The sequence below is a fragment of the Squalius cephalus genome (assembly GCF_949319135.1).
Source record: "Squalius cephalus genome assembly, chromosome: 19".
NCBI classification, from domain to species: Eukaryota; Metazoa; Chordata; class Actinopteri; order Cypriniformes; family Leuciscidae; genus Squalius; species Squalius cephalus.
The window spans coordinates 6,060,169-6,086,864 of NC_137140.1; the positions used below are offsets into that span (position 1 = coordinate 6,060,169).

A 26,696-nucleotide genomic window follows, 5' to 3' on the forward strand; every position below is an offset into this window, starting at 1 on the left:
TTTTGAAAGAGTACAAACTTTTTCCAAGTGGCAGGCAACACACACTGACTGACTCACCATAAGAATAGTTCAAGAGATCTTTCAGTGATGTTCTAATGTTGATTGTTTGTCCATTATCAGGTCACACTGATAATGGGGCATTCTGGCGTTCCCTGTATGAGACCCCCACCTTTGAACAGGATCTGGAGGCCTTGTGGAAGGATCTAGAACCGCTCTACCTCAACGTTCATGCTTATGTGCGCAGGGCACTGTACAAGAAATATGGACCAGAACGCATCAACCTTAAAGGACCAATTCCAGCTCATTTGCTCGGTGAGAGATGAACTATTCACATTACTTTTTATTGCAATATGCTTTGGTTAGAAAGTCTTACTAACAACAATATGTAATATGGTACATGTTATCTAAACTCTCTGGCCCAGTAATATCAGGGTTTTCCATACAATGATGTAACTCGCTGCTTAACTACCATAGAACGATGCATTGTTGAAGAAATCTACTAGCTAGTCATGCCAGTTTACTAAAATTTTTCGTTCAACCACGTTGGTTAATGTTGTCACGCAGGTGTTGGAGTAATAACTTCTTTTAATTAATCAGTCGAATCAATGGCAGTTTTTTTGCTATGGCATCTGAGGACTAACTATCATTTTTCTGTTATTTTGCTTTATTTCCGGATTCAATCAAAGGCTCCTTCTTACGTACTATAGCACGTACGCACATGGCACTTTAAATCTCTTGACAAACTAAAAGACGTAAATTAAATTTGTATATATTCAAAATGAAAGATATAGATCGTACTGAATGTCAACTACCTCAACATAAGGATTTGAAAAAGTAAGCATGAATGTCCACCCCTAAACATAACTGTCACTGGGGCATAGCAGATCATATGAAAACATACGAATTAGCCACCAATTTACCAAAAGGGTAGTCACAAACTGCCACGACTGTGTTGAACAAAGCATAAATTATTACATTATTGATTCAGACTAATTATGTCTATTTATTTCCCATTGATGTACAGTAACTAACTACTAATATTTTTTGGCTCCATTTAGAAGACTAGAGCGTTCTTGATGTATTGTTGTTGCACTATCATCCATATTAAAGTAGAACAGAATGGAATAGCTTGCTTGACAGTTGTAGTCAGCATTCACTTTCATTATGAAAAACAGCAGCTTTGTGTAGTTTTTGAATGACGTGAGAGTTTGTGAACAATGACAGAGAGGGTTTTTTAAGAGGTTACTTTACTTTAAACCAAATCTGAATTCTTGCTACCTCAATTCAAATTCAGCACTTCAGAAGTCATTTTCGAATCAATTCTAGTCCTTAGTTGGCAAAGTGGCAAAACACAGAAAAGGATTCAGTAAGACTAAAACAAAGGCTAAAGTTGCTGAAACTACACTGTTTCTGCTAAAAAGTACTTTGCGGATTGACATCTTTGTTTTAGTTGTTGAGGGTTTACACTGATATTCTGTAGTTGTTTGCGGCATCTCTAAAAGAATCGACAGGATTTAATGTGCATTCAAAATCGTCAAGCGTGACTTTGTGAGTGTGTCTGTACATATTAGGTATGCACGTGTTGGAAATTGTGTGTACGTGTATGCAATGGTTCCACTTCTACATGACTGGAGATTAAATGGCTTGGAATTCCAATCCCAGTGGTTTCCTCCAGTGCCAGTGATCAGAGATATTACACCATCTCTCACGTCCTGCCGTTCAGTTGGCTGATATTTTTCTTTGCTTGTTTTTTCTCAGGAAACATGTGGGCCCAAACATGGTCTGGGATCATGGACCTTGCCATTCCATTCCCTGATGCCACACAAGTGGATGCTACTCCAGCCATGATTGCCCAAGTAAGATCAAAACTGAAAACACATTCTTTAATCTATTCCCTGATCACAGTCTGAACTCTTGGAAAAGGTTCCATGTGTGTCCTTCTCTGAATGCAGCGACTATTTATTAAGAGTTAAAGAAGGTGTTGTTGAGTGCAAATAGTGGTAGAAACTGTTTGCACCAAGTGTAAATAGCAACAAATAGCATCTTGTTTACATGGAGTGCAAATAGGCATGATAGACATCTTTCATGCCTCCTTGTGCATACAAAAAATCATTGGATTATTGGAATTCAGGCAGTTAAATTAAATATTTGGGAATTTAAAGTGATATTTCCTCAGGAAATCATCATCATCATCATCAATCGGCTGCAAACGGGGTAGGATGACAGTCGGTCACTAATTTTTGCAAGGAATGGAGAAAATTAGTGACCGGCTGTCAACCTACCCTGTTCGCAGTCGATCGATGATGATGATGATTTCCTCAACTAAATGTAAAAGACATTAATAACCTTGAAACTTTATTTGGTTTGGTTTAGAATCTTTTAGTAAAGATGTACTGTGCAATGGCATATAAATCTATATTAAACTTTGGTTTCCATCTAGTAAACTGCTCTTTGTTTCTTCAGGGTTGGGACGCCAAGCGGATGTTTGAGGAATCAGACAAGTTCTTCACTTCTCTGGGTCTTCTACCCATGCCTCCTGAGTTTTGGGCCAAGTCCATGCTGGAAAAGCCAACTGATGGCCGTGAAGTGGTCTGCCATGCCTCTGCTTGGGACTTCTACAACCGCAAAGACTTCAGGTACATGCCTCATATCGCAGCAAGATGGTCATACTCATGCATGGTGGCACACTCTCAGAAAAAAAAATGGCACAAAAGCTGTCACTGGGACGGTAGTCCTATGGTACCAATTAAGTACTCATATGTACACTTTTGGTACCAATACATATACTAATATGCACTCTTGGTACAAAGGTGTAGGCCTACCTTTTGAAAGGGTACTGCCCCAGTGATAGCTTTTGTACCTTTTTTTACAAGAGTGCAGGAGAGGTGAGATATATTCAATAACAAATGCTGTGGTACCACATATAAAAACCAATAAGATTTTTTGACGAAGTTAGTTTCAATAACATCCCAAAAATCACCCAAGATGGTGAAAATTGTTCAATATATTTACAATGGACTACATATACAATGCTTACTAGAGTATCCCCTTGTGAAAAAGAAGTGCTTAATTGTAGTGAATGTGTACTTCAAATCTTAAAAGGATGCTAAAGTGTACTTCTTTTTCTCAAGCGTCGTTAGGAACAAACTCAACTGGAATCAATTGCGAGTTAAGTCTCTCATGCGCATCGGATGTGGAGCGTTATTGGTATAATGTATAAAGTTTCTATGTACAGTACAGTGTGTGGTTTTGTCTTGATTCAGTCACTATGCTGCCTATAGGCAGTAAACAACCAATCTTGCTAGTTTTTAGAAAAAGCCTATATTTCACAGTGTCCTAAGTTGTCTGCCAGGCCAAATAAACCACAATTTCACCTATTCCTGTTATTCATTTCATAAGGGGAGGATGTTGGAGCTGAAATGACATCTGAAACAACAGCTTTTTAGCCTTTTCCTTCCCATGTGTTATTTTGTGAACCTCACTGTGAACCTTTTCCCCATCCTCTTACCATCTCTAGGATCAAGCAGTGCACGGTGGTGACCATGGATGACCTCATCACTGTGCACCATGAGATGGGCCATGTTCAGTACTTCCTGCAGTATAAAGATCAACCCATCTCTTTCCGTGACGGCGCTAACCCTGGATTCCACGAGGCCATTGGTGACGTATTGGCCCTGTCAGTCTCCACACCTAAACATCTTAAGAGCATTGGCCTGCTGGACAAGGTGGAGGAAAATAAAGGTACATCCGCAATGAAGCTTGCAACAAAACACACGTTAAATGCCAATCCAAACTCTAAGTGGTTTTTACTGGTCTGTAGAGAGCACCATCAACTTCCTGATGAGCATTGCCTTGGATAAGATTGCCTTCCTGCCTTTCGGCTACCTGATGGACCAATGGAGGTGGAAAGTATTTGATGGAAGGACCTCAAGCTCAGAGTACAACAAAGAGTGGTGGAACCTGAGGTGACCATTCTTCTAATCCACACCGTTAAAGGGGTAGTAGGGCCCTATGATTCCCGTGATGTAGAATCCAGTCTTACTGTAAAATGCGGAAAGTCTCGGAATTTGGCAAATTTGGATGAATCAATCAAATGTATGGCTGTACACTCAAATCACAATATAGACTAGTGTCTGTGAAGGTTAAACTGCAAAAAGACTATTTAAACAGAAAGTCTACATGTTCTGTGTGTCTCTGTGTGAATGAGCGGCACCGTTTGATCTTCTACGCATACTCAAACACACATCGTGACGCTTGTGGTGTTTTTTGTTTCTGCCGTCTCACTATTTGAGGACATGAACAAATGACCTTCATCTCCAGAGTTGCTCTGAGACTCAATTCACCAGCATTTCATATGCTGTGTCTCATTTCGAAAGGGTGCGCCCTATGTCATTGAGTTTGCCTCATTTTAGAACAGTAACCATTATGTTTTAAAGAAAGACAGAAATTACAATACTTTACGCCTCATGAGGAATAACAGTCAGTTTTATAATAGTTATTTTTATGAAATGAGGCAACCTTGATGATGTATGTGGCCGACAAATGCGACTGTCACTAGACTGTGCAATCCAAAGAATGAGATGACGCTTAACTTAGTTTAACTGTATTGATTGTTCTTTAATGGTGACTTGGACACACAGGCATCTGAATCAACCACACACATTTAGCATAGCTAATAAAACATTGCTCTTGGAAATAAATGAATGTGCCCTTAAAGTTAAACCCACCCAGTGATCGAATTGGGCTGGTACATGCCCTCGCTTCTTCTTGCGTACCGGCACTTCTGACATGTTGCCGGTACCATGGGCTTCACTAGACACTTTCTCTACTTGTACACGAATTTGTGATCGCCTCAGTCCCCTTCTAAACCTCATATGCAAACGGTGCCAGGCTTCGGCTCCTCTACATCTTTCACAGTGCGTTTTTAAGCTTCACGCTGACGCGCGTTAGCGCTATTGTTCGGTTCCCAGCGGCGCAGTGAATTAACAAAAGATTTGTGAAAAATTGTGATAAAGAATTCAATTTTTTTTTTTTACAGTGCAGTGTATGCGCAGATGATGTTGTTGATGTTGATGATGTAGATGTGTTCTGAAAGTGCGCTACTGACTTCTAGCAACACTACCGGTTTTTGTTTGAATGCTGAGCTGCAGCTCATTGGCCGCTGATGCAACAACAACCAATCAGCTGTCTGTGCTATATAGATAATGACATGATCGCTACAAAATGAGTTTTAGACCTATCAGCCTGCGCCATCTAGAGTTTCATGCCAGAACTAGGTAATCATTTGATCGATGCATTGATTTATATCTAAACATTGTTATTGTTGTTTGCTTTCAGTTATATTAACATGTAAATTGTGCAATATGTAAAGTTTTTACCAGAGCTGAATTTTTGTATTTTATTGTAACAGAATGAAGTACCAGGGACTGTGTCCACCCGTACCTCGCACTGAGGACGACTTCGACCCTGGTGCAAAGTTCCACATCCCAGCTAATGTGCCCTATGTCAGGTATAGATAATAATACAATAAATCATCAATGTGAAAATATCTATAATGTTACACAACAGCCTTTGGATTGACTGTATATTTGGTTTGGCTCCAATAGGTACTTTGTGAGTTTTGTAATCCAGTTCCAGTTCCACAAGGCCCTGTGTGATGCCGCCGGTCAGCCAGCACCGCTCCACAACTGTGACATCTACCAGTCCAAAGAAGCAGGGAAACTCCTGGGGTCAGTGAATCACTGATGACAAACTGAGACTGTTTACAGTTTTTACAAGCACTACGAGTAATGAAGTTTCTTTGTCATTTTTGTCTCCTCTTGTCTCAGTGATGTGATGAAGATGGGCTTCAGTAAACCCTGGCCTGAAGCCATGACTTTGATTACTGGCCAGCCCAAAATGTCAGTCCAGCCTCTGATGGAATATTTCCAACCGCTCATCGACTGGCTGGAGGAGGAGAACAAAAAGAACGGGGACGTCCTGGGATGGCCAGAGTACGACTGGGCACCATTCAAAAGTAAGCATGGAGTTCATGAATCGACATCCAAATGTTGGTTTACCACTGAAGTGTTTTATTAAAAAGTAAATGTGCTTCCGCTGGGAAACTGGAATGAATTTGAGCCAAATGAATTGGAACAGAATAAAATTGTATTTATTTCTTGATCATCAGATGTGAGTTAACCAATCCCAACAACGACTTCCCAAGCTCCAACACTATTTTAAATCACTGGATTTAGGTGATTCTTCCAATGGAGATTTTTTTTTTCTTCTGATTGTAACAATAAAAAGTCATAAAAACAGTGTGTCATAACTACTTTTTCAGTAGTTTATAATATTTTGCCAAAATGCCTCTATTTCGGACTAGTTCCCTAGTTCCCTGCCCATGCGTCTTAACTTCCTTTCTATAAAACATTTAGAAAATGTATAAAATACATTTCTAAAAAGCTGCCTTTCATAAGCTCTTCATAAGGATCAGATTTTTTTTAGTTAACTGGTGTATATGTATAATTTAAGAATCGCTGAATTTTGTAAAGAATACAGAATACAGATTTTTTAGTTATGATGGAAATGAGAACATTTCTCAGTGACAGAAACTCAGAATTATCATTCATTTTAAGATTTTAAAATCATTTGATGTTAGTTATAATATTTAAGAATTTTATAAAACCTATCTTTTAAATATTTGTCTTAATTGTTACTACTATAGCTAACTTCATCAACATTTAAAATTTTCATTTAGTTTAACTTGACGAACTAATATATATATACATTTTTTTTTAAACGTAAAATTAAAATGAACATGGACACTATTCAAATAAAAAAAACGGATTCAAAAATGAATAAAAACTATAACAGTATCTCAATAAAACTAAAGTAACACGGGTTTTTACAACTTTTTCTCAAAGGTAAACAATGTCATTACCATCAATACCAAAATTGCAGACCATGGCACTTTTAAACTAACAGAATGCTCCCACACTTCTCACCTGTTAGTTACAGTGTTGGAAGAGAAGCCGAAAGCAGTCAGCTTCCTGGGATTGAGTGTGGATGAGGCAGGCGCTGCAGCGGGTCAGTGGATCCTGCTGGTTCTGAGCATCGTCTTCCTGCTCGGCATCGTCTTCTTCGTCTACAGATACAGGAAGACTAAACGCTTACAGGACAAATCAATGTCTCAGATGGAGCTCAAGTAAAATGATTCTAAAAGGAAACTATTCTATTCTTACCATTTGCAGTCATTCATTTTTTGGACAAGATTCACCTCTTTTTGAATGTAATGTATATTTATTATTTTTGGTCAAATTTGTTTGACTATGCAATGAAAAGTGACTTGTAATTTATTTGTAAAAAAAAAAAAAAAATTCAATGTTTCACTGCTGTTTTCAATTATTTGTATTGTCTTAACTGTGTACATTTCTGATTGATTCTACTGGTAAACCTTTATAGAAAATAAAGAATTATACAGACGTTCTGGCTTCGCTTATTGTCTGAGCGCAAGAACATTTAACAATAAAACAACTAAACAATATGCGCTTCTCTCTGACAATGCACTCAAATCCACCACATTCCACTAAATTATGAAACTTACTCCACTTCACCATAAATAATCTTTTATCATCTGATCTGAGATGTTTTTGAAATGAAACCTGCAATCCATGTGGCTTGGCAGTACAATGGCTGTACATATTTTATAGAAATATAGCATTTGTTCAAGCATACATCTACATTCTTCACTTGTAAAATTAATCGCACCAACATGACAGTAGTTCTCTTGTAGTTGTTCCTCTGCAAAAAAGGGTCAACACAATACAATTTGACACAGTAGAGACAAAGATATTCTTAATTATTAACAAAAACATATTTAACTGGACGTCTTAACTAAATGAATAAACGAACTAAAGCACAAACCACAATTTCTAGTTATATTACACCACAGAATCAACAAAAACTAAACATTGGCTCAAACAATAAGTGGAGTTTAGGGCAGGAATATTGAACAATTACATGTCAGTTTGGATTTTTGCTCATATGATACGAATATGTTTTTTTTTTTTTTCTGCATTGCAGTAATGAGAATTGAATTGTGCTTAACTGTCATAAATTGACGCAAAACAAAATATCCTAAATATATATATATGCATAAACACATATTTCAGTCGTGAAACTCTAAACGAGCGCTGATTGGTTCCTCTAACGCTGACCAGACATCCATCCTCAATCACATAAACATGTACAGTATTTCGTACCTTAGCCCTACTGCGCGATTATGAAAACTTCTGTCTACCCTTCCTCCTCCCCAGCACCACTTATAGAGATCTGTACAATTCTTGTACTTGCACAGCATCAGCGTAGCAGATCTCGTCTGCCAAAATCAAGCAAATGTACTTTCCATGCCCCAGTCAGTAATGTGTCTTTTTGGGGAACATCACAATAAAGTGTTAGCAGATATTAAACAGAGAGTCTAATACTCTAATGAGAGTTAGTTGACATGTAGTTGTAAAGTTACTTATAGTCAACAGAATGTTCAAAAGGGACCATCAACCAATGTTGGTTAAATAATACACTCCAAGAGTTGTCATGACTGAAATATATTTGAGGTTTTTTTTTCATTCACCCAACAAATTCTGACAGGAATATAATGATTTGAGCAAACGTTTTACACACTTAGACATTGTAGTCTTAAAAATAAAGGTTCCAAAAGGAGTTTTATTACAGCGATGCCATAGAAGAACCATTTTTGGTTCCCCAAAGAAGCTTTCAGTGAACGGTTTTTAAAAGATCAATTTTTTTCTTTTTAAAAAATTTCATTTAAATTTCATTTGAATAATCTGGGGCCGTATTCACAAAGCATTTTATCTTACCACTAGGAGTACTCCTAAATCGCACTAAAAGATTTTAGCTAGGAGTTTTCTCTTAAAAAAGTTATTCACAACGCCTTTCAGACCTACTCTTAGTAAAGAAAAATGACAACTCCTAAACTAAGAGTGAGTCTTCGTTGCTATGGATGACGTCATTACTCATGCACGAGCTTGACTGAAGTGACCACCTTGATTGGCTGATGATTGTAACGCGGGGATGATTCCAAAAACCTCCCCTACGATGATGAGTGACGAGTGACAGGTGACAGGTCTGAGAATGTGTGCGCTACACAAGTAGTGCGAAGGACGGAAGATGATGAATAACTGAATAAATAGCCTAAATGAATAAAGAGTAAGGCAAAACAAATAGCCTAGTAGCCTAATGAAACATATGGATTGATGCAATATCTTTGCAACATTATTGAATTAATCTGTCACTATATGCCTCTGCCTACGTTTGCAAAGAGAAGAACATTTTAATTTGATTCACAATGAAACGTTACAATTAGTTTACATGCAATGAGTAGCCTAGTTTTGGTTGTTGTTGGTGGCGTTATTGCATCCCTAGTTATGCCTACAATGCAAAATTGTTCCCTCGCGATTGGAAGCTCCTGTAGCCGCCGCATACGCATTTCAAAACATCGCAACGTGAAATGCCACAAAAAGCGGTTTGTGAAGGTCTTAGTGAGTTAGGAGTCCTCTCAACTTCTTTTAAGCTGTCCCAGGCTTAGGTGCTACTTTTAGGGCTAAAATGCTTCGTGAATTACTCTTAGTCAAAAAAATTAGGAGTCCTAAAGTTACGAGTGACACGCCCATTATTTTTAGGAGTTGCTCCTAAATTCGCCAGTTAGGAGCTACTTTTAGCCTTAAAATTCTTTGTGAATACGGCCCCTGAAGAACCTTTTTTCCACTTTAAAAAACCTTTTGTGCGCTGGAAAGGTTCAGTGGATGTTAAAGGTTCTTCATGGAACCACTGATGCCAATAAAGAACCTTTGTTTTTAAGAGTCTTTCTCCATGGGAGGAAGTAGCTGGAAAAATAGACAAGTGTTACAAAGTAAGCATCAAAACAAAATGCAATTGAATTCAGCAGAACTGGAAATCGTGTCTATTTCCTCAGTGCTGTTTTATGAGAACAGCTCTCAGATCAGTTATAGCATGATGGAAATGTCAAGTAAAAATGACTCACTGCTTTGGCAGGTAAACTATAGCAGACATCTTCTGACCTCAACATAAGGGGGGAAGTTAGTATATCACCTTGATTACATTAAAAACTATTATAGTGGAATGAAATTAAAAAGCAATAAAGCACACGCTTGAAACCAACACATATTTACATGTTCATGAGATTGAAAAATAGTCAAATAAATCAATTCATCATTACTAGGTTAGAGACGTCCCAGACAATGCCGAAAATCTGGCTTTGCTGAAAGTGGTTTAATGGTCTACAAAACATGATATTGCACACAGACCAACAAACATTTCTCAATAGCTCACTGCGTGTGAATGATGGCTCCAAACGCCAGTGTCCAGTGTCTGTTGAGTTGTCCGGGGTTAACAAAATACACCCTCCAGTCGTCACGCTCCCCTGGCTCTGGACGGAGAGAGGTGAAGAGGTCAGTAGTAATATTCATGCATTTCAGTCCAGTTGGTGACCCAGAGTTTCTTGCTCAGTTCTTGCTCGGGCTGAAAGGCCAAGTTATAGCGTTCCTCTTTGCGTATTTTCACACCGTGGTACTTTGGCATTATCCTGTAGTAAACAGCCCTCTTGAAGAAACCACACTGCGCAAGACAGACAGAGAATCAAATAAATATTTCAGGTAAGAGTAACAGGTATGCTTCTTAATATAACTACCCCCAAATTAAAATGTTCTCATTTACTCATCCTAACCTATTTTTTTAGGTGTTTTTCATGAAAGTATGCTGCAAAGCTCAGAAAAACGTCACAAAAGCAATAAAAATTAAAGTAATCCATATGACGTGTGCACTATATTTCAGATCTTGTGAAGCCATTTGATAAATTTGTGAGAAACAGACCAAAAATTTAAACTGTTATTCACTGAAATACTTAATTTCACTCCTTCGTTTCTCATTTGCTTTGTTCAAATATGCTGCGCCATGATTGTTCACGTGACACAAGAAAAGTTGTCTGGCATAAAATTTTAATTGAATGCAAGCACAAATGACATTAGTCATATTTATCATACTTTTTTTATGTTTTTTTTTTGTTGTCATTTTTGGAGCTTTGCAGTAAAAATCCACTTTCCTTGATTAAAAAAATAGCAGCTTGGAAATTGTGCATCTCATTTTGTGTTTCACAGAAGAAAATAAATAATATGTGGTTAGTAAATGATGTTTTCAAAATTTTTGTTTTGGGGTGAATATGTAACTGTATAAATGCATAAACATGATTAAAGATCATAGGTAAAAAAAAAAAAACAGAATATTTTGCTTCAATAGAATGAAACAGTCAGGCCCCGGAAGTAAAAACTCCATTCATTTTCTACATAGGGAAATTTATCTTTAAGGATAAAACTTTAAAGACAGACATACTGTGAGCTAGGAGGTTGTTAATCAATGGTATTTGCTTCTGCTGAAGTGTCAGCCTGCATTATTTTTAACAGCAACATATGTGGTGAAAAACTACATTACCCATGATGCTGTGCAGAAAATTCTACCAACCAAGAGTCGGGAAAAAAGCTAAACGTGCCTAAAGAGCTTTTTAGCTCCGCCCACTCCCATGAAGCACTACGGATGCCACAATCGAGTCAGTTTCCCTACGCTCTCAAATACTTTTTAATTTAATTATGCAGTTTGCAATGCTTCATGGGATTGTAGTTCTTTCCATCATTAAAGCCATTAAGTACACAGTCTTGTACCTTTGCATTTTTGTCAGATTTTCAAATACTTTTTTGCTTCAAATCAAAGTTTGTAGTGTTATGATTCATCTTGTAGCGGGCTGGTTTGGTTCATGGCTTATAACGAAGTCTACAATTCCTATGGGAAAAATGAATGGAAAAAATACTTTTGGAAACCCAAGCTGCTGAAAAAGTGGGCAGATTACAGTGGAAAAAAGAATGTACTGAAACGTAAAATTTCATTAATGAAAAAAAAATTGCATTGAGATTCCCATTTGAGGTCCATTTTACACGGGAATATTTAGGGTTAGTTTACTGAGCAAGACAGAATAAAGAAAAGAGGAGATGGTTATCTGACTCTGGCAGTGAAGGGATTACGGAGTTAGAATGTGAGTAACAGGCTTCCAAAGTGAAGAGTCAGAAAAAGCGTATGTTAACCAGGGAGAGATCCTGGCTCTGCTTTACCGAAGGGCCCTAACGGTGCTGCCATAGCGGCCCACGGGCCCCGCAGGCTCAGTTTTCCTCCGTCAGCCTCTCTGTCTCAGAGGGCTGGATCTTTATTTCTGCTTTCTGGGATTTGGCCTCATACATCTCCCTCCTGCTGGCCCGTCGGAAGAAACCACACTGTGGAGGAGGGGCGGAGCCCAAGGCGGGACATGTATTACTAATTTAAATAAGATGCGGTGACATTTCACATCAAGGGTGTGCAGTAAAATTTCATGGACTGCAAGCATGTGGTTTAAATCTGTCCTGTCATATGGGTCTATTAACCGTCCTTGGTTAATTTATGGTTTATAGATAAATGTTTTAGAAAAATGCTTAAAAGTGGATGGTATGATCAAAATTTAATTTCGTGCTTAGGTAATTTTATGTAATGGTATACACTATAGTTCAAAAGTTTGTTGTCGGTATGATTTATTAAATAATCCTGGAAAAATGCATCAGGGTTTCCACAAACATAAGAAGAAGCACAACTGTTTTCAACATTGATAATAATGAGAAATGTTTCTTGATCAGCAAATCATCATATTAGAATGATTTCTGAAGGATCATGTGACACTGAAGACTGGAGTAATGATATTACTCTTAATATTACTTTTTTTTTATTAAATAAATAAATCCGACCCCAAACATTTGAATAGTAGTGTGTATATAATATATATGTGTGTGTGTATGTATGTATGTATGTATGTATGTATGTATGTATGTATATTATATATTGTAAAGGCACTTTCACGCCAAAAGATTCACGCCTGTACAGTAGAGGGCGCAGCTCAAACAAACCTTGGTGAAGCTGTTCAGGAGAAGAAAGTTCAATGTTTAACTAAAGTCAATGCGATGTTTAACTAAAGTTATTTTGCTTATTGGTATGGCTGAATTTGATCATCAAAGGTCAGCAGCAAAGATATTAGTTAATAAAGTGATATTAAATATACATAAAGTATAATTGTATAATTTAACATATTTAATTATTGCAGGTTTGTGTCATTTTCTGAGATTGCATTTCACCATTTTTACTGAATCTGTTTTTGTGCAAGAGAGATGCGTAAATGCCTGCTCACATTTAGTCAAGAACTACAATTACCGTAAAGTTCTCACAGTGCACACAACGCCTCTGCACTTACTCCTGATTTCTCTCAATATGGAGACAGGAAAGCTGTCAGCCAGTAAATGGAAAAACAAAGTAACTTGCGTTACTTATTTAAAAAAGTAATTCAGAAAGTTTGTTGTAAATTTAAAAGTAATCCATTACTTGAAAAACAAAAGTATTCTGATTACGAAACTCACGTTACTTGTAACGTACCCCCAACACTGACATCAACTCAGATGGACCAGACGATTCATATTCAGTGCCATCATAAAATAGCACACACCTGTGACCAATTAATTAAATTCTGTCTAGTCTGTAGCACATTTCTCATCTCAAGTGTATAACATAATACTTCCCAGTCCAGTTTTGACCTGGATCATTCTAAATGATGGGCAAATTATTATTTTTTTTAACATTCCTTATTTGATTTTGAGGGAATGTTGACCAAATATAAGTGCACAGATACCTTCCACAGAATGAGACTGATGATGCCTAATAACAGTATCCCTGCAACCGCTGCAACAATGATGATCCAGAGAGGAACTTCATACGGCATCTCCTCTCCCAGCACCGGGTCAATGTTGACTGAAAACTACAGAGACAAAAGGACATTCAAAACAGATGAGCTTTTAGCCATCTCATTAGGAGTTACACTGTGAATATTTTAAAGGATCAGTTAATCCAAACATTAACATTCAGTCAACATTTATTTACTCTCATGTCACTCCATGGAACAAAATAAACAGATGAGGATTCAGAGTTTATATTGACCACAAAAAAGCACCATTTCCAGTGAAAACCCTACTCTTACAATAACTGCTTGGTTAATAACCCTCTGTTAATCAAACTGTCCGTAGGCTGAACAATGCCGATCTGTAGTATTCACGCGTTTTGCATCATCTGGTGGGATTTTGCAGACAAATGAACGTGAATTTTTCGATCCAGGTAACATGGAGAATGAGTAAACATTGTTCATTTACATATCCTACCGACGTTGTAACAATATAGCGCTTTGAAAATCAGGAAAGATACACTTTAATTGTCAATTTGAATTGTACAGTATATTACAAGATTTAAAAGGGTGGTATAATGCCCTTTTCACAAGATGTCAAATAAGAGTGTGTATGTGAAGTTTTAGCTCAAATACCCCACAGATATTTTATATAGCATGTTAAAATTGTCACTTTTTGAGGGTGAGCAAAAACGCACTGTTTTGTGTCTGTTTCTTTAAATGCAAATGAGCTGCTGCTCCCGGCACAGAGGGCGGAGCTTCAACATCTTGTGTCCTTTTACCTCACACAGACATGCACTGAAAATGTCAATATTTATGTTCAAACCGGAGTCGGACAATGATTGAGAGACTCAAGAAGAAGTGACAACATGTAGACAACATTTCTGAATGGTTAATTGATGAATGTATGTAGCTTATGTGTAGTTATTTTCTAGTCACTGATTAGCATATTCTGTCATGATATTCTATAAATGCTTTTCCGGGGGCGGGGTTTATGTAAATTTTAGGGTTGGTGATGTCACTAACCCGGGAGGAATGTCCTGTAGTCCCTACCAGCCCTTTGTTGTAGTCCTTAAAAAGCGATTTCTTTAAAAGCAAATATCTTCCTTGAATCCTTTGCTTTGAACTTTGAGCGTTGTAACTTTGCAGATGTTGTTTATGCTCAAACAGCAACATTACACACTAACTAAAGTTAGAAAAGTGAAATCATAATCAACCACCCCTTTAAGAAGACTTACTATACAATACAGTGCACAAGTCGTCTAGAGAGTAATAATGTTTTCAATGCCACGGAAAAATGAATAATATAAACCTAAAATGAGTTTCTATTAAGTTACATTATTATATATTTCTTATATTATAATGTTATAATGTACTGTTAAATGTATTATTTATTTGTTTGTTTATTTATTTAATTTGAATCTATTTTTATTTATATTAATAAGTTTATTTATTTTAATTGACAAATGAACATTATATATATATATATATATATATATATATGTGTGTGTGTGTGTGTGTGTGTGTGTGTATATATATATATGTGTGTGTGTGTATATTTTTTTTTCTTTCTTTTTTTTTACTGTCGATTTTTCCACTGACCCTTTGTCACTCCCTTGCGGCCCCTTTGGGGGTCTCCGGTCCTCAGTTTGAAAGCCCCTGGTCTAGACTACTTTAATGGTGCTTTTACAGTTATTTTTTTGGAGCTTGACAGTCCATGGAGGTTATGAACTATGAAACGTCATTAGGGTAAGAAAATCATTCATCATTGTGTGAACTTTAATGTGAACAGCTCTGACCTCTCTGGTCTGGTTGTCCATTTTGATGGCCGGTTTGTCTGCCAGCAGTCTCAACGTGGCCTGCCCCTTTACCTCCACTCGCAAGGCATTGGCGTAATCCTGCAAGAAAACCACAAAGATTCCAGGAGCCATTTAGTGAGCACCACGACAAAGAGTACTTGATAAACAGCTACTGTACAAACCTCCAGCAAGGTGCCGTTCCACACACGTGACCTGACTCTGATCTCCGCCTGAGTCGACATGTTGTGCAGCGGGCAGGAGAAGGTCAGACAGTGGGCCGTCTGCTTTGAACACTCCTGAACAGAGATAAAAGACATTAGGATGATGAAATAACTGGTGGGACACTATGAAAATCACTCCTCAGAGAGCAAACGTCTGCCTCACCAGCAAATGGGGCACTTTACGAGGTCCCAGGACTTTAACAGAAGCTTCTGCATGGGGATGCGCAGAGCCCGCCTCTCTCTTAGATCGTTTAGTACCTTGATCTGACAACTGGAAGAGATGACAACCGAATGAAGTGAATGAAACTGAAAACGAGTAACTGTGGGCTGCTGTATCCATTTCCTCAGACTCACTGTGAGGTTGAGATGGTTGACAATCTTCCCTGGTGGGACACAGCGGGACTCCGTCGCTCCTTTGATCACTATCTCTGTGAGATACAGCAGCCATTTCCCATTGCTTACCTCAAATGGCCATTTAAAGTCAATCATCAGAGTTCCCAAATTTCCCAGAGGTTCTCCCAGCACTTTCACCTGGAATGTGAACACAAATAACTTTTTTAGCGTTTGACCTAATTAAAGGGAGCTTAAGAGGATAGTTCACCCACAACTTACATTATCATTCACTCACCCTCATGTGACACAAAAGTACATATTCTGAAGAATATTGGTAATCAAACAGTTCTGGTGAGCATTGACTTCTATTGTATGGACAAAAAACTGATTCCTTAAAATATCTTATTTTGTGTTTCGTAGAAGAAAGAAACTCATACAGGTTTGGAACGACATTAGGGTGAGTAAATGATGACAGAATGTTCATTTTTAAAGGGATGGTTCGGAGTAAAATCAACCTAGGGTCCTTTGCACTATGACCCCGAGCCTAACACCCCCCCAGAAGCCTTTTTTCCCTTGGTAGAACATTATTAAAGTTAGAGCATATTTAGAGATATCAGCCGAATGGTTTTAGTGCTTTTCCCAAATCCCAAGTAGCCTAAGCCATCAGGCAAGTGTTATTTAAATAAACTCCTGATGTACTTACAAACTTTCCAATGCCTCGTTTTATGAGTACAGAACCTATTTGTACTACTGTAGAAGTTTGGTACCATACTGGGCATTATTAGTGGGGTAATTTACGAGATACATCCTTGGATCCATTAGCGCCTGCACTAAACAATTCGGGTGATATCTGATAAGCTCTATCTTTAATAATGTTCGACCAAGGGAAAAAAGGCTTCTGGGGGGTGTTTGGCTCGGGGTCATGGTGCAAAGGACCCTAGGTTGATTTTACTCCGAACCATCCCTTTAAGTAAACTATTGCTTTAAAAGTGGCCTCAGATCTCATTTTGGTCTATTTAGATCTATTTAGATGTTGTCTACTTTAGATTTTTTGAGAATCTGCACCAGCTAAATATTGTATACAATTAAAATGATTTGAGCCTGATACATTAAAATAAAAATAATTTTTGGTGTGTGTCCAAACAAACCTATAAAGCCACACTCACACGAAACACAAACTCCAGCGGACTCCCCACATCACTGGTGCTGTTCATGGCAGACTCTCCGATCACATTTCCACTGAAGGACGTGTCAATCACTGGCTTTTCTCTGCACACGACAGGAAGAGAATGAGAATCACAGCATTAAAGGTGCAGTAAGTGATTTCTGAGAAGCGCTGTTGAAAGTGGACACAACACACTCAGCCAATCAGCAGGAGGGGGCGTGTCCACTCATGATGGGGGAGGAGAGAGAGTGAGAAAGAGGGAGATTTGAAGAAAGACTGTAGAAAGAGAGATGGGCAGAAGAGACATTACAAAAGAGAAAAGCTCAGAGGAATATCACTGGAAAATGAAGGGTCATGATCAGGGAAGAGCTTTAGGACCTGTGTTTGCTAACAAAAGCTTTCCAGCGCAGGAGAGAGCTGAGCGGGAAGGCCTGAAAACTGCTGAAAAATGCTGAGGTTGCGTTGTTTCTGCTCCATATGCGAGTTACATTAGTTTTGCTATGATTCACAGAACCAAGATATGCTGTCGTGTAATCAGTGTTGGGTGTAACGCGTTACAAAGTAACGCGTTACTGTAATAATATTACTTTTTTCAGTAACTGGTAGTGTAAGGCATTACTCGTCTGAAAATAGTAATATTATTACAGTTTTCCCGAGCTAGTTACTTGCGTTACATTTGCCAGTAGCACCTTCATCACACACAAGGCACACAACACAGAGAACAGAAGGGAAGGGGAGGAGGGCGTGAATGGAACAGTGATTGGTCTGGGTTTGGCACGAGGTATCATTTACCATCACCGATTGGTCGACACGCGGCAGTTAAGGCCAATCAGGGATGACTTCCCTAATGAATATTCATGAGTCTTCCCCTACCATCCTGGGAAAAAAAATATAGCGCCCCGGACGCGCGCGCGCAGCCCGTTCACTCTCACCGCCTTCAAACAACACGAGCGCTGTATTGCTCTCTCTCCCTCGCGCATATAGTAAAAGGTCGGAAGACCGGTTGTGTTTTATAGACAATTTTGCATATAAATGACTATTTATAGGGCTTGAATTACAACCTGAAACTGCGCATGCGCGGGTAAAACTGCTGGGGTGAAACTGTGGCTCTGCGGCTCTGCAGACAGATATTATTGGGACAGATGGGGAAAAATGGAAGCGTCAACAACGGCAAGTACAAGTACAGTTGTTTGTAGTTATTTGTGCTAGACAGTGCCAGTCTGTTGTTGGCGTAATAAAGACCCTAAAGAACACTCCTCCTTTGTATGTTCTCCCTCCATCTGATGCATCTCAGGCAATTATAGAGTAATTAAGAAAAAAAATGTAACTAGTAATATAACTAGTAATATAACTAGTTACTTTCTCCAGGGAGTAATAAAGTAAAGTAAGGCATTACTATTTTTGAGAGTAATATGTAATATGTAATATATTACTTTTTTGAGTAACTAGCCCCAACACTGCGTGTAATGTTAGCTAAAGTAACAGGACAGTTTTGAGTGTCATTGTTTGTCTGGACCTGGTATGTTGTATATAGTCTTGTTTACTGTATGTTAATTTTTTTGTTCTTCCTTGTCATTCATTCGTCATCTTCGCTGACAAAGCTTTATTTTGCTTCGCTTCAGCTATGATAAAGAGACATCCACTCTTGCATTGCGTGTTCATGCATTCTGGGGGCGGAGCAATGAAGGGAGGGGTACCTTTAAACGAAGATCATCAGGACTGTTTTTGTTGTATGAGGACTTATTAACAGTGCATTAATTTGATACATTTAAGGCAGAGTTATTATAGTTAACTAAAGCTTAAACTGAAACTAAAACCATGAATCAAACATTTTTGTTACTTGAGGTAAAATAAATGTTAAATGAAATAAAATACTATAAAAAAATAAAAATTGTGAAAATATAAAAATAAAAAATAAATTCTAAATATTAGTAAACCCTATAATAGTGTCTCGATACTGAAATAACACAGATTTTTAACACTGAAGGGTTTATCCACAGTAACAAGCCACGAACACACTAAAGTTTCAGGAGTGACAACTGCATTTAAATACTAATCGCATCATTCTGGCATCTTGCGTGTTTAACATCCGCTATTTTGACCAAAGTAACATTACAGTGACAAAAGACTGCAATTTTAACTACCATCTACAGAGGCGTTGTGTTTTTATAGTGATCAAGTTTATGGATTTATTAAAGCTACAATATGTACTTTTTATTTTTTTGCCGCTAGGGGTCGCTAACCTCTTACAATAACTAATGCGTAGGTTGATGACGCAGTGATAAGCGGAATGATGGGACTTGCTGCCATGCTGATGGATCTAATAATGTTTATGGATGACTGAAAACATTCATGTTTTTTAACGTGACTGTAGTATGAAGCAGGTCGCGATTGCTAATAACAGACATATCAGCGCCACACGAGAGTCCCGCAGATATAAAGGAATGAGGACATTTCATTCTACCGAAAGACACACAAGTGCTGAAGTACTCACACAGGTCAGTTTATTTGACAAATTAAAATTGTCAGTGTCATAAAACAGAAGGATTCACACAGGTAAAGTAATCAACAGGTTTATTTGCATAAGTATGTGATCGCAACGATGGAAGCAGGTGAGTAACTGATGAATAGTGTTCAGGATGGATGTCTGGATGAGTAATGGTCTTATCTGTTGCAGGTTCTGAAATGGAGATCGAGGCAGACGACTGAAAACGGATGAAGGAAGCAGATGACTGAAGACAATTAGTTCGCGCAGGTATGGCGCAGGTATGGCGCAGGTATATAGTGCTGTATGATGATCAGTGAAGATTGGTGACAGGTGACAGTGATCTCTGTGATTGGGAAGTGCATGCAGGTGAGGGCCAGGGAGGATGATGGGAAATGTAGTGAGGAGGTGGTGACTAGCTGGTGACCGTGACAGTGAGGTAACGCAGCGCTGTTTCATTTGGTCTAACGTTACACTATCATACTAAACTGCATTTGAGTCTGTTGAAAGTTATAATGTTATTCTATGTGTTAGTTTGTTGGCTATGTGACACTAGCAGTAAGCTAGATCAACATTAGAATAACATACTGATCATATTCTAACATTTCATCATGTTGAGCTATATAACATTGATACGTTTTATGTACATTTGCTCACTTGTCTAATAAAGTACATGCAAGAGCAGCGTCTTTGTCAAGTCGTGACTCGTGAAGCTCTGTCAAGTTGAAGTTAGTCACGGACGTGGAGCTCTCGGCATCTCGAAAACGCCACGCCAATATTGATCCTTGTTTTATTTCTCCTTTTGTCCCAAAGTCTGCTTGTCATGGTCCATAATGTTTGAATGAAACAACAACAGCGTGAGCGTGCCACTAGACGTAACACAGTTGTCAACGTCTGTCGCCATGGTTACTAAGGCAAAAACCAGGGAAAGCGCGGATATTACGTCATTGACAGGCGACAAGTGAAAATGGACGGGCACTTTTTAAAATTGATAATTTCTCTGAATTTACAAATTCTTGGAAACATTTAGCATAATGGAAGTACACAATTGAAAGAAATATATAACACTGTGCAAGTGGTTTTTTGATATTTTGATACAAAATTCTTACATATTGTACCTTTAAAGTGGGTGTGTTTTGGTCTTATTTTCAATGTAAAGCATTTTGATTTATTTCATGGGCTTGTTCTTGTTCGCTGTTTTTTTCTTGCAAGATTTGGTAAAACAAGTAAGTAAACACTTTGTATATCTTTCCCTGTGCACGTTTAAATACGTCCTTAACAACTAGTTGTTCAGTTCACTTACCTACACACTGTGTAGAATTATTGTAAATTTGATTGTCACTACCTGCATTTTAATTTGGTTGTAGAATGCGGTTGTCACTCCCATATATTACTGAATTATGTGTGTACAGAACGGCAGTGTGGCCTTTATTAAACATTCAACAGATGAATCATAAAAATATTTTTTCTTATTTTTAACAATATATCAAGATACGTACAAGGAAAAGGTAGTGAGGACTGTGTTCTTCACGCTGAGGGTGACAGGAACAGGATTCAGTTCCTTCTGGTCACTTATACTGAAGACAAACACAAACACCGTTCAGTCAGTCACCGTAACAGAAAACCACCTGCAGAAACGACTTGCGGAATCAAATGTCTTTTATGCACAATTTGTTGAGGGGAATTGAGGGGAACTGTATACTGTATAAACCAGAAAACATCTCAGTTACTGCATACGTACGTGGAGAGCTGAAGTTGAGATTCAATCTGTTCTGTGTAAAGTGTTATACCAGAAGTCTCAAAGATGATTTTCAATGAGGTCTGTGAAGACGGAAATCAAGAGAGAGAATAAATTAGCAAAACATTTCAGCTGTACAATTGATTAGCTGAGTTCATTCAAATGGCCCGTGGAAAATGAGTAATCAGAGAGGCTTTTTTAATGTACATGCAAATCTTCAGAAAGGTCACACATTGGACAGGTTTCAGTAAGACTGCTACCTTCTGTTTGCTTTTAAATGGGTTTCCCAGATTGCATATGATGGTGTCGTCTGCGCTGCACTCAATATCAAAACCAGGCTGTAATGAAGACAAACCAAGAGAACAGCATTGAAATGATTCAATTAATAAGATTAACTAGAAAAAGTCTCAAGCAGGAACTTAAATTCAAATGTAGCAACCAAGCAATATATTTTACGAAGCAAATCCCAAATCAAAGTGAAAATAGTACAGAAAATAGCTCAAGAAAGCACAAACGTTTGAGACATGAAAGAGATCATCTTTGTGAAACAGCGTCCCCATGTGGACTCACCTGAGTGCGCACTCCTGAGTATTTGAGTGTGGGGGGGATGGTGATGTTGAGCGTGGCCTGATGGGCGTCCTCGGCCTGCCTGCCTTCATCGGGCATGTTAGTGACGTCCACCATCATCACCAGCTTCTTAATGTTACTGTTGAACTCCACAGTTTGACTGTGAACAAACCAGAACATCCAGCATATTTTCCAAGTGTATTCAAACAATAGTTTTTGAGGAGGACTAGCTAATTTGTAAATTAAAATAAAATGTAGATACTTTGATTTCAGACTTAATTAATTAATATTTTTTTTATTTTTTTATTTTTTATTTTTTTTAGTCCATGTGCTGCTCTCATGTCTGTCATATCTCTCCTGTCCTCTCACATAATAACGTTAAAAAAATAAAATAAAAAAAAACCACAAAAAAAACCTTGGTAAGTTTATTTTCCAATAGTGGCTGGCTTACTGTACATTACACCACAAATAATATAATGATATAGGTAAGTTGCCAATAGTTTATTTTGCAATAATTACAAAACTAATTGTACAGTTTACCCAAAATAAAATAAAATAAAATATAATAAAATAAAATACTGTGTTGGTAAGTTGCCAATATATAATATAATATAATATAATATAATATAATATAATATAATATAATATAATATAATTTAAAAATAATCAGATTTCAGACTTCATTTATTAAAAATATGTTTTTAATAAATAGTGGGCACTATGTAGTAAACACTACACTATAGGCTGTACTATTCCACTCTGAACATTGTTTCATATGGCACACAATTGGAACTTACAGTAATCATTCGATTTATGGATAAGCCTGCCAAAATTATAAGATAATTGAAATAATAATAGTATATAATAATAATAATTGAATTACTGCTTTCACTCAAAAGACAACTGAACTGATTGTAGCTGTAGAACCTCCATCTTTGAATAAATGCTCATGTCAGTGTGTGTATATTCACATCAAGCAGTTTCCATCAAGAATCCTCACCTTGGGAAGGGGATGTAATTCTCATCAGCAAATATGGCCTTCAGCTGCAGGTTACTGCTACAAGTGTTGTCGTCACCACACTCCTTGTGAAAGTTGATCTGAGGAAAAACACAGCAAAGCACGCTCAAGACCTTGGAGCAGAGGTTTGTGTTCGGCTGATGGAAATGCAGACTGGTTTGTACTAGGGATGTCCCGATCCGATCCACGGCATCGGTATCGTGCCGATACTGGCCCAAAACGCTAGATCGGATATCGGAGGGGAGAAAAAAAATTATCCGATACCTATGATCCGATACTCATTAGGGGTGGAACGGTACGTATTCGTACTGAACGTACGTTCGGTGCATGGATTTACACAGAGAATACACGGTATAAAAATAAATAAATCTCGCGTGCACATTAATTAATGTAATACGGAACTAACGTTACTGTTAGATACGCGCATATGCGGGTTCTTTAGGGACACCTAATCTGTAGCTCTGAACGCGCGTCTATATCGCTTCAAACGCTCACTTTATCATTATACGCGCGCGGCGCGTCCTATTCACTTTGGACGCGCGAATGGATTCAAACTGTTCAAGCATCGAACTAGACGCGATAGACGCAAATTTGACGCTCTATTCGCATTTGGTGTGAACGCAGCAAAATGAACAGGCTGCGATGTCAAGATTGCAATGCTGGAGTGTGTGTGTGTCAGAGAGAGAGAGGAACGGGCGCGATCGAACAGTGGAAACATAAAAACATACTCCGTCATTTTCATACAGGACATCATTAAAACTGCAAAAAGTGTTTAGCCTACTTATATTTGTGTAAAACCCAACATTGTGCTTTTGTCAAACTGTAAACTCTTGTCAAACTGTAACTGACACACACACACACACACACACACACACACACACACACACACACACACACACTGTTTAAAAGCAAAAATGATATCATCTTTTGGACATTCATCATTGCATTGGTTTTCATTTCTTGTCCTAAAACAGAGCACTAATCTGTTTATTTTTAAGTTACACATTCTACATTGAAAAGAAAATCAAATGTGATTTTAATGGTAGTATTATTTTATACAGAAATAAATTATTTATAATTCAGATGAGAATAAAGTTAAAGTTAATTAAAATTTAAAGGAAACAAATATATTGATCTGAAATATAGCAAATTAATTTTAAATTCATTCAGGTTACCAAACATATCTCAAGGTCTTTTGAATAAAGGGTGGCAGTCTTTCATTATCAACTGTTGTTGTGGACTATATACTGGAGAAGTATTTGTTCTCCATTTGAGTGAGATGTTTTTATGTGGCTAATTGAGCAAAGTGCTTCCATTATATTTTATTATTATTAGTATTAGTTCAAGAATAAAATAAAAATATCGGATTTATATCGGTATCGGCAAATAGCCAAAGCTGCGGCATCGGTATCGGTATCGGAAGTGAAAAAGTGGTATCGGGACATCCCTAGTTTGTACCTCAGTTTTGTCAGTCTGCTTCTGCTGGCCGCTCAGCACAGGGAAAGCGTCCAGGTTTTGTAATGTTTGTTGTGCTGCTGCTTTCTGCTCATGCAAGGACACGTTCAATGTGAACACTATGGGATGAAGTTTGTCTAGCACTGGAGTCTGGAGAGGGGAGAAAAAAACTCTTTTCATTCACTAAACACAGATCACTGGTTCAGAATTGCATACTACCATACTACTCAGATCGATGTGAAAGTTTGTATATATATATATACATACACACAAATGTATATTTTATATGTAAAAACATTTATGTTAGATGCGATTAATTGCGACTAATAAATTTGACAGCAAATTTTCTGTATGCATTAAATACAATTATAATATACGTTTTATATATATGTTGGCTTCTTTTCCTAGATAGATAGATAATTATTGTTATAATAATAATTTAAATTTATTTATAAATATAAATTATACTAAAATATATTATAAAATTAATTTAAATAAATACATGCATTATTGTTAATTGTGTTTGAATTTCATGTTAATTAAATTTAATAACATTAATTTACTTTATAATATAATATAGAATTAATATAAGTATAAATAAATAATTAATAATAATTATATTAATGTATTTATTTATAAATTATACAAAATATATTATAAAAATAATATAAATAAATAAATGCATGCACTATTGTTGTTAAATATAATAATAATAATAATAATACATTTATTTATTCATTAATTTACTTCTTTATAAAAAATGATATAGTATTACATACTATATAATTAATTTTAAATAAATATAAATAAACATAAATAATAATTATTAATAGTAATAATAATAATAATACATCAATTAATGTATTTATTTATTTAGAAATAAATGCATAATTATATAAAATGTAATTAAAAAATAAATATATACATTTATCATTAATGTGAATTATTATAATTACTACCATCAGACAAATAATACCCTACTATGGCTATCTAAATGCAGGATTTGCATCAGTGTGAATACGTGTGTGTTCTTGTGGTTTATAAGCACACCAATGTGTATAATCACATGGGTATCACAATGTAAACATGGTTTAAGAGGACACCTCCCGTGCCCACGTACACCAAATGACTTAAAAACGTATTAAACGTTTTTTATTCAAATTCAAAAATACCACAAGTTTTCTGTGATGGGTAGGGGGATAGAATATAGTTTGTACAGTATAAAAATCATTACGCCTATGGAGAGTGCCCTTAAACCACATATTCAAGCCTGTGTGTGTGTGTGTGTGTAGTGTATGTGCATGGTGGTCTGAGCAGGTGGTCTCTCACATTAACACCAAGTTCCAGCTCTTGACATGCGGGAGCAGAGAAAGAGAGAAAGCCTGTAAATGTGCTTTGCTTGTTGTCAAGGAAACGGACTCGGGCACCACGGCGATTCTGGTCCGCGTCTACAATGTACTTCACCGCTGTAGCAGGATGAAACAAACAGTGTGTGGTAAATCCAATAAAACACAGATGAAACACTCCTGAATCAGGGTTTCACTTACTGATGTCCTTCTTGAAGGCTCTGTTTCCATTGCTGAGCGTGTAACTGAAACACATCTTCACCTTTATGCTATAAAAATAACATATTATAATTATTTTAAATGCTACTACAGGACAAGTATAACATAATAATTTGACTGAAATACTGAAAAATCAAATGCATGTGCATCTTACCAGGAATTCACACACTGGCTTGGAATCACAATCTTCGGCTCCACTGTAAAGTTTTTGGAGAGGTGGATGACCGGACGCGACCTGGAAAACACCCATCAAGCATCATGTATTTTGAGGTTATCTTACAGAACGGATTGATTTTTAGGAGAACGCTTGTGACCAGCAGGGGGCGCTCCAAGCACGCAGGGACCACATCCATTTGGTCTCTGGTGTTCATCTGGATGCTTGTTGACTGCTTGCTGTCTGTTATTATTGTATGTACGCATGTATAATACGTACAATATGTATGTATATACAGTACCAGTCAAAAGTTTGGAAACAATTAAAATTTGTTTGTTTTTAAAAAAGCAGACTCTAATGCTCACCAAAGCTGCATCAAAAAT

At 37.2% G+C, this 26,696-nt stretch overlaps 2 protein-coding genes across 5 annotated transcripts in view; one reads left to right on the plus strand and one right to left on the minus strand.

Annotated features, from left to right (window-relative positions):
- ace (angiotensin I converting enzyme (peptidyl-dipeptidase A) 1) overlaps positions 1–7,464 on the plus strand; it is a 28,576-nt gene extending 21,112 nt beyond the window's left edge. Inside the window, exons 17-25 of one of the 2 annotated variants that reach the window (XM_079850926.1) lie at positions 121–312; positions 1,759–1,856; positions 2,464–2,636; positions 3,518–3,741; positions 3,821–3,965; positions 5,411–5,509; positions 5,607–5,729; positions 5,829–6,016; positions 6,994–7,464. In XM_079850926.1, the coding sequence (XP_079707052.1) occupies positions 121–312; positions 1,759–1,856; positions 2,464–2,636; positions 3,518–3,741; positions 3,821–3,965; positions 5,411–5,509; positions 5,607–5,729; positions 5,829–6,016; positions 6,994–7,190 (1,439 nt within the window). In that variant the 3' untranslated portion in view covers positions 7,191–7,464. Of the gene's footprint in view, positions 1–120; positions 313–1,758; positions 1,857–2,463; positions 2,637–3,517; positions 3,742–3,820; positions 3,966–5,410; positions 5,510–5,606; positions 5,730–5,828; positions 6,017–6,169; positions 6,215–6,993 lie in introns of those variants that run through there. The other variant, XM_079850927.1, reaches the window with a different exon arrangement.
- A 128-nt stretch (positions 7,465–7,592) lies between these two features.
- The window catches only part of itga3b (integrin, alpha 3b), a 56,059-nt gene continuing 36,955 nt past the window's right edge, over positions 7,593–26,696 (minus strand). For 2 of the 3 annotated variants that reach the window (XM_079850929.1, XM_079850930.1), the window contains exons 10-26: positions 26,314–26,394; positions 26,142–26,209; positions 25,924–26,060; positions 24,598–24,744; positions 23,122–23,219; positions 22,125–22,281; positions 21,815–21,892; positions 21,558–21,637; positions 21,316–21,393; positions 17,333–17,435; positions 16,188–16,364; positions 15,997–16,104; positions 15,795–15,908; positions 15,613–15,711; positions 13,769–13,894; positions 12,177–12,335; positions 7,593–10,635 (exon numbers count right to left, since the gene is read on the minus strand). In XM_079850929.1, coding sequence (XP_079707055.1) covers positions 12,225–12,335; positions 13,769–13,894; positions 15,613–15,711; positions 15,795–15,908; positions 15,997–16,104; positions 16,188–16,364; positions 17,333–17,435; positions 21,316–21,393; positions 21,558–21,637; positions 21,815–21,892; positions 22,125–22,281; positions 23,122–23,219; positions 24,598–24,744; positions 25,924–26,060; positions 26,142–26,209; positions 26,314–26,394 — 1,762 coding nt within the window. In that variant the 3' untranslated portion in view covers positions 7,593–10,635; positions 12,177–12,224. The remainder of the gene's footprint in view (positions 10,636–12,176; positions 12,336–13,768; positions 13,895–15,612; positions 15,712–15,794; positions 15,909–15,996; positions 16,105–16,187; positions 16,365–17,332; positions 17,436–21,315; positions 21,394–21,557; positions 21,638–21,814; positions 21,893–22,124; positions 22,282–23,121; positions 23,220–24,597; positions 24,745–25,923; positions 26,061–26,141; positions 26,210–26,313; positions 26,395–26,696) is intronic. The other variant, XM_079850928.1, reaches the window with a different exon arrangement.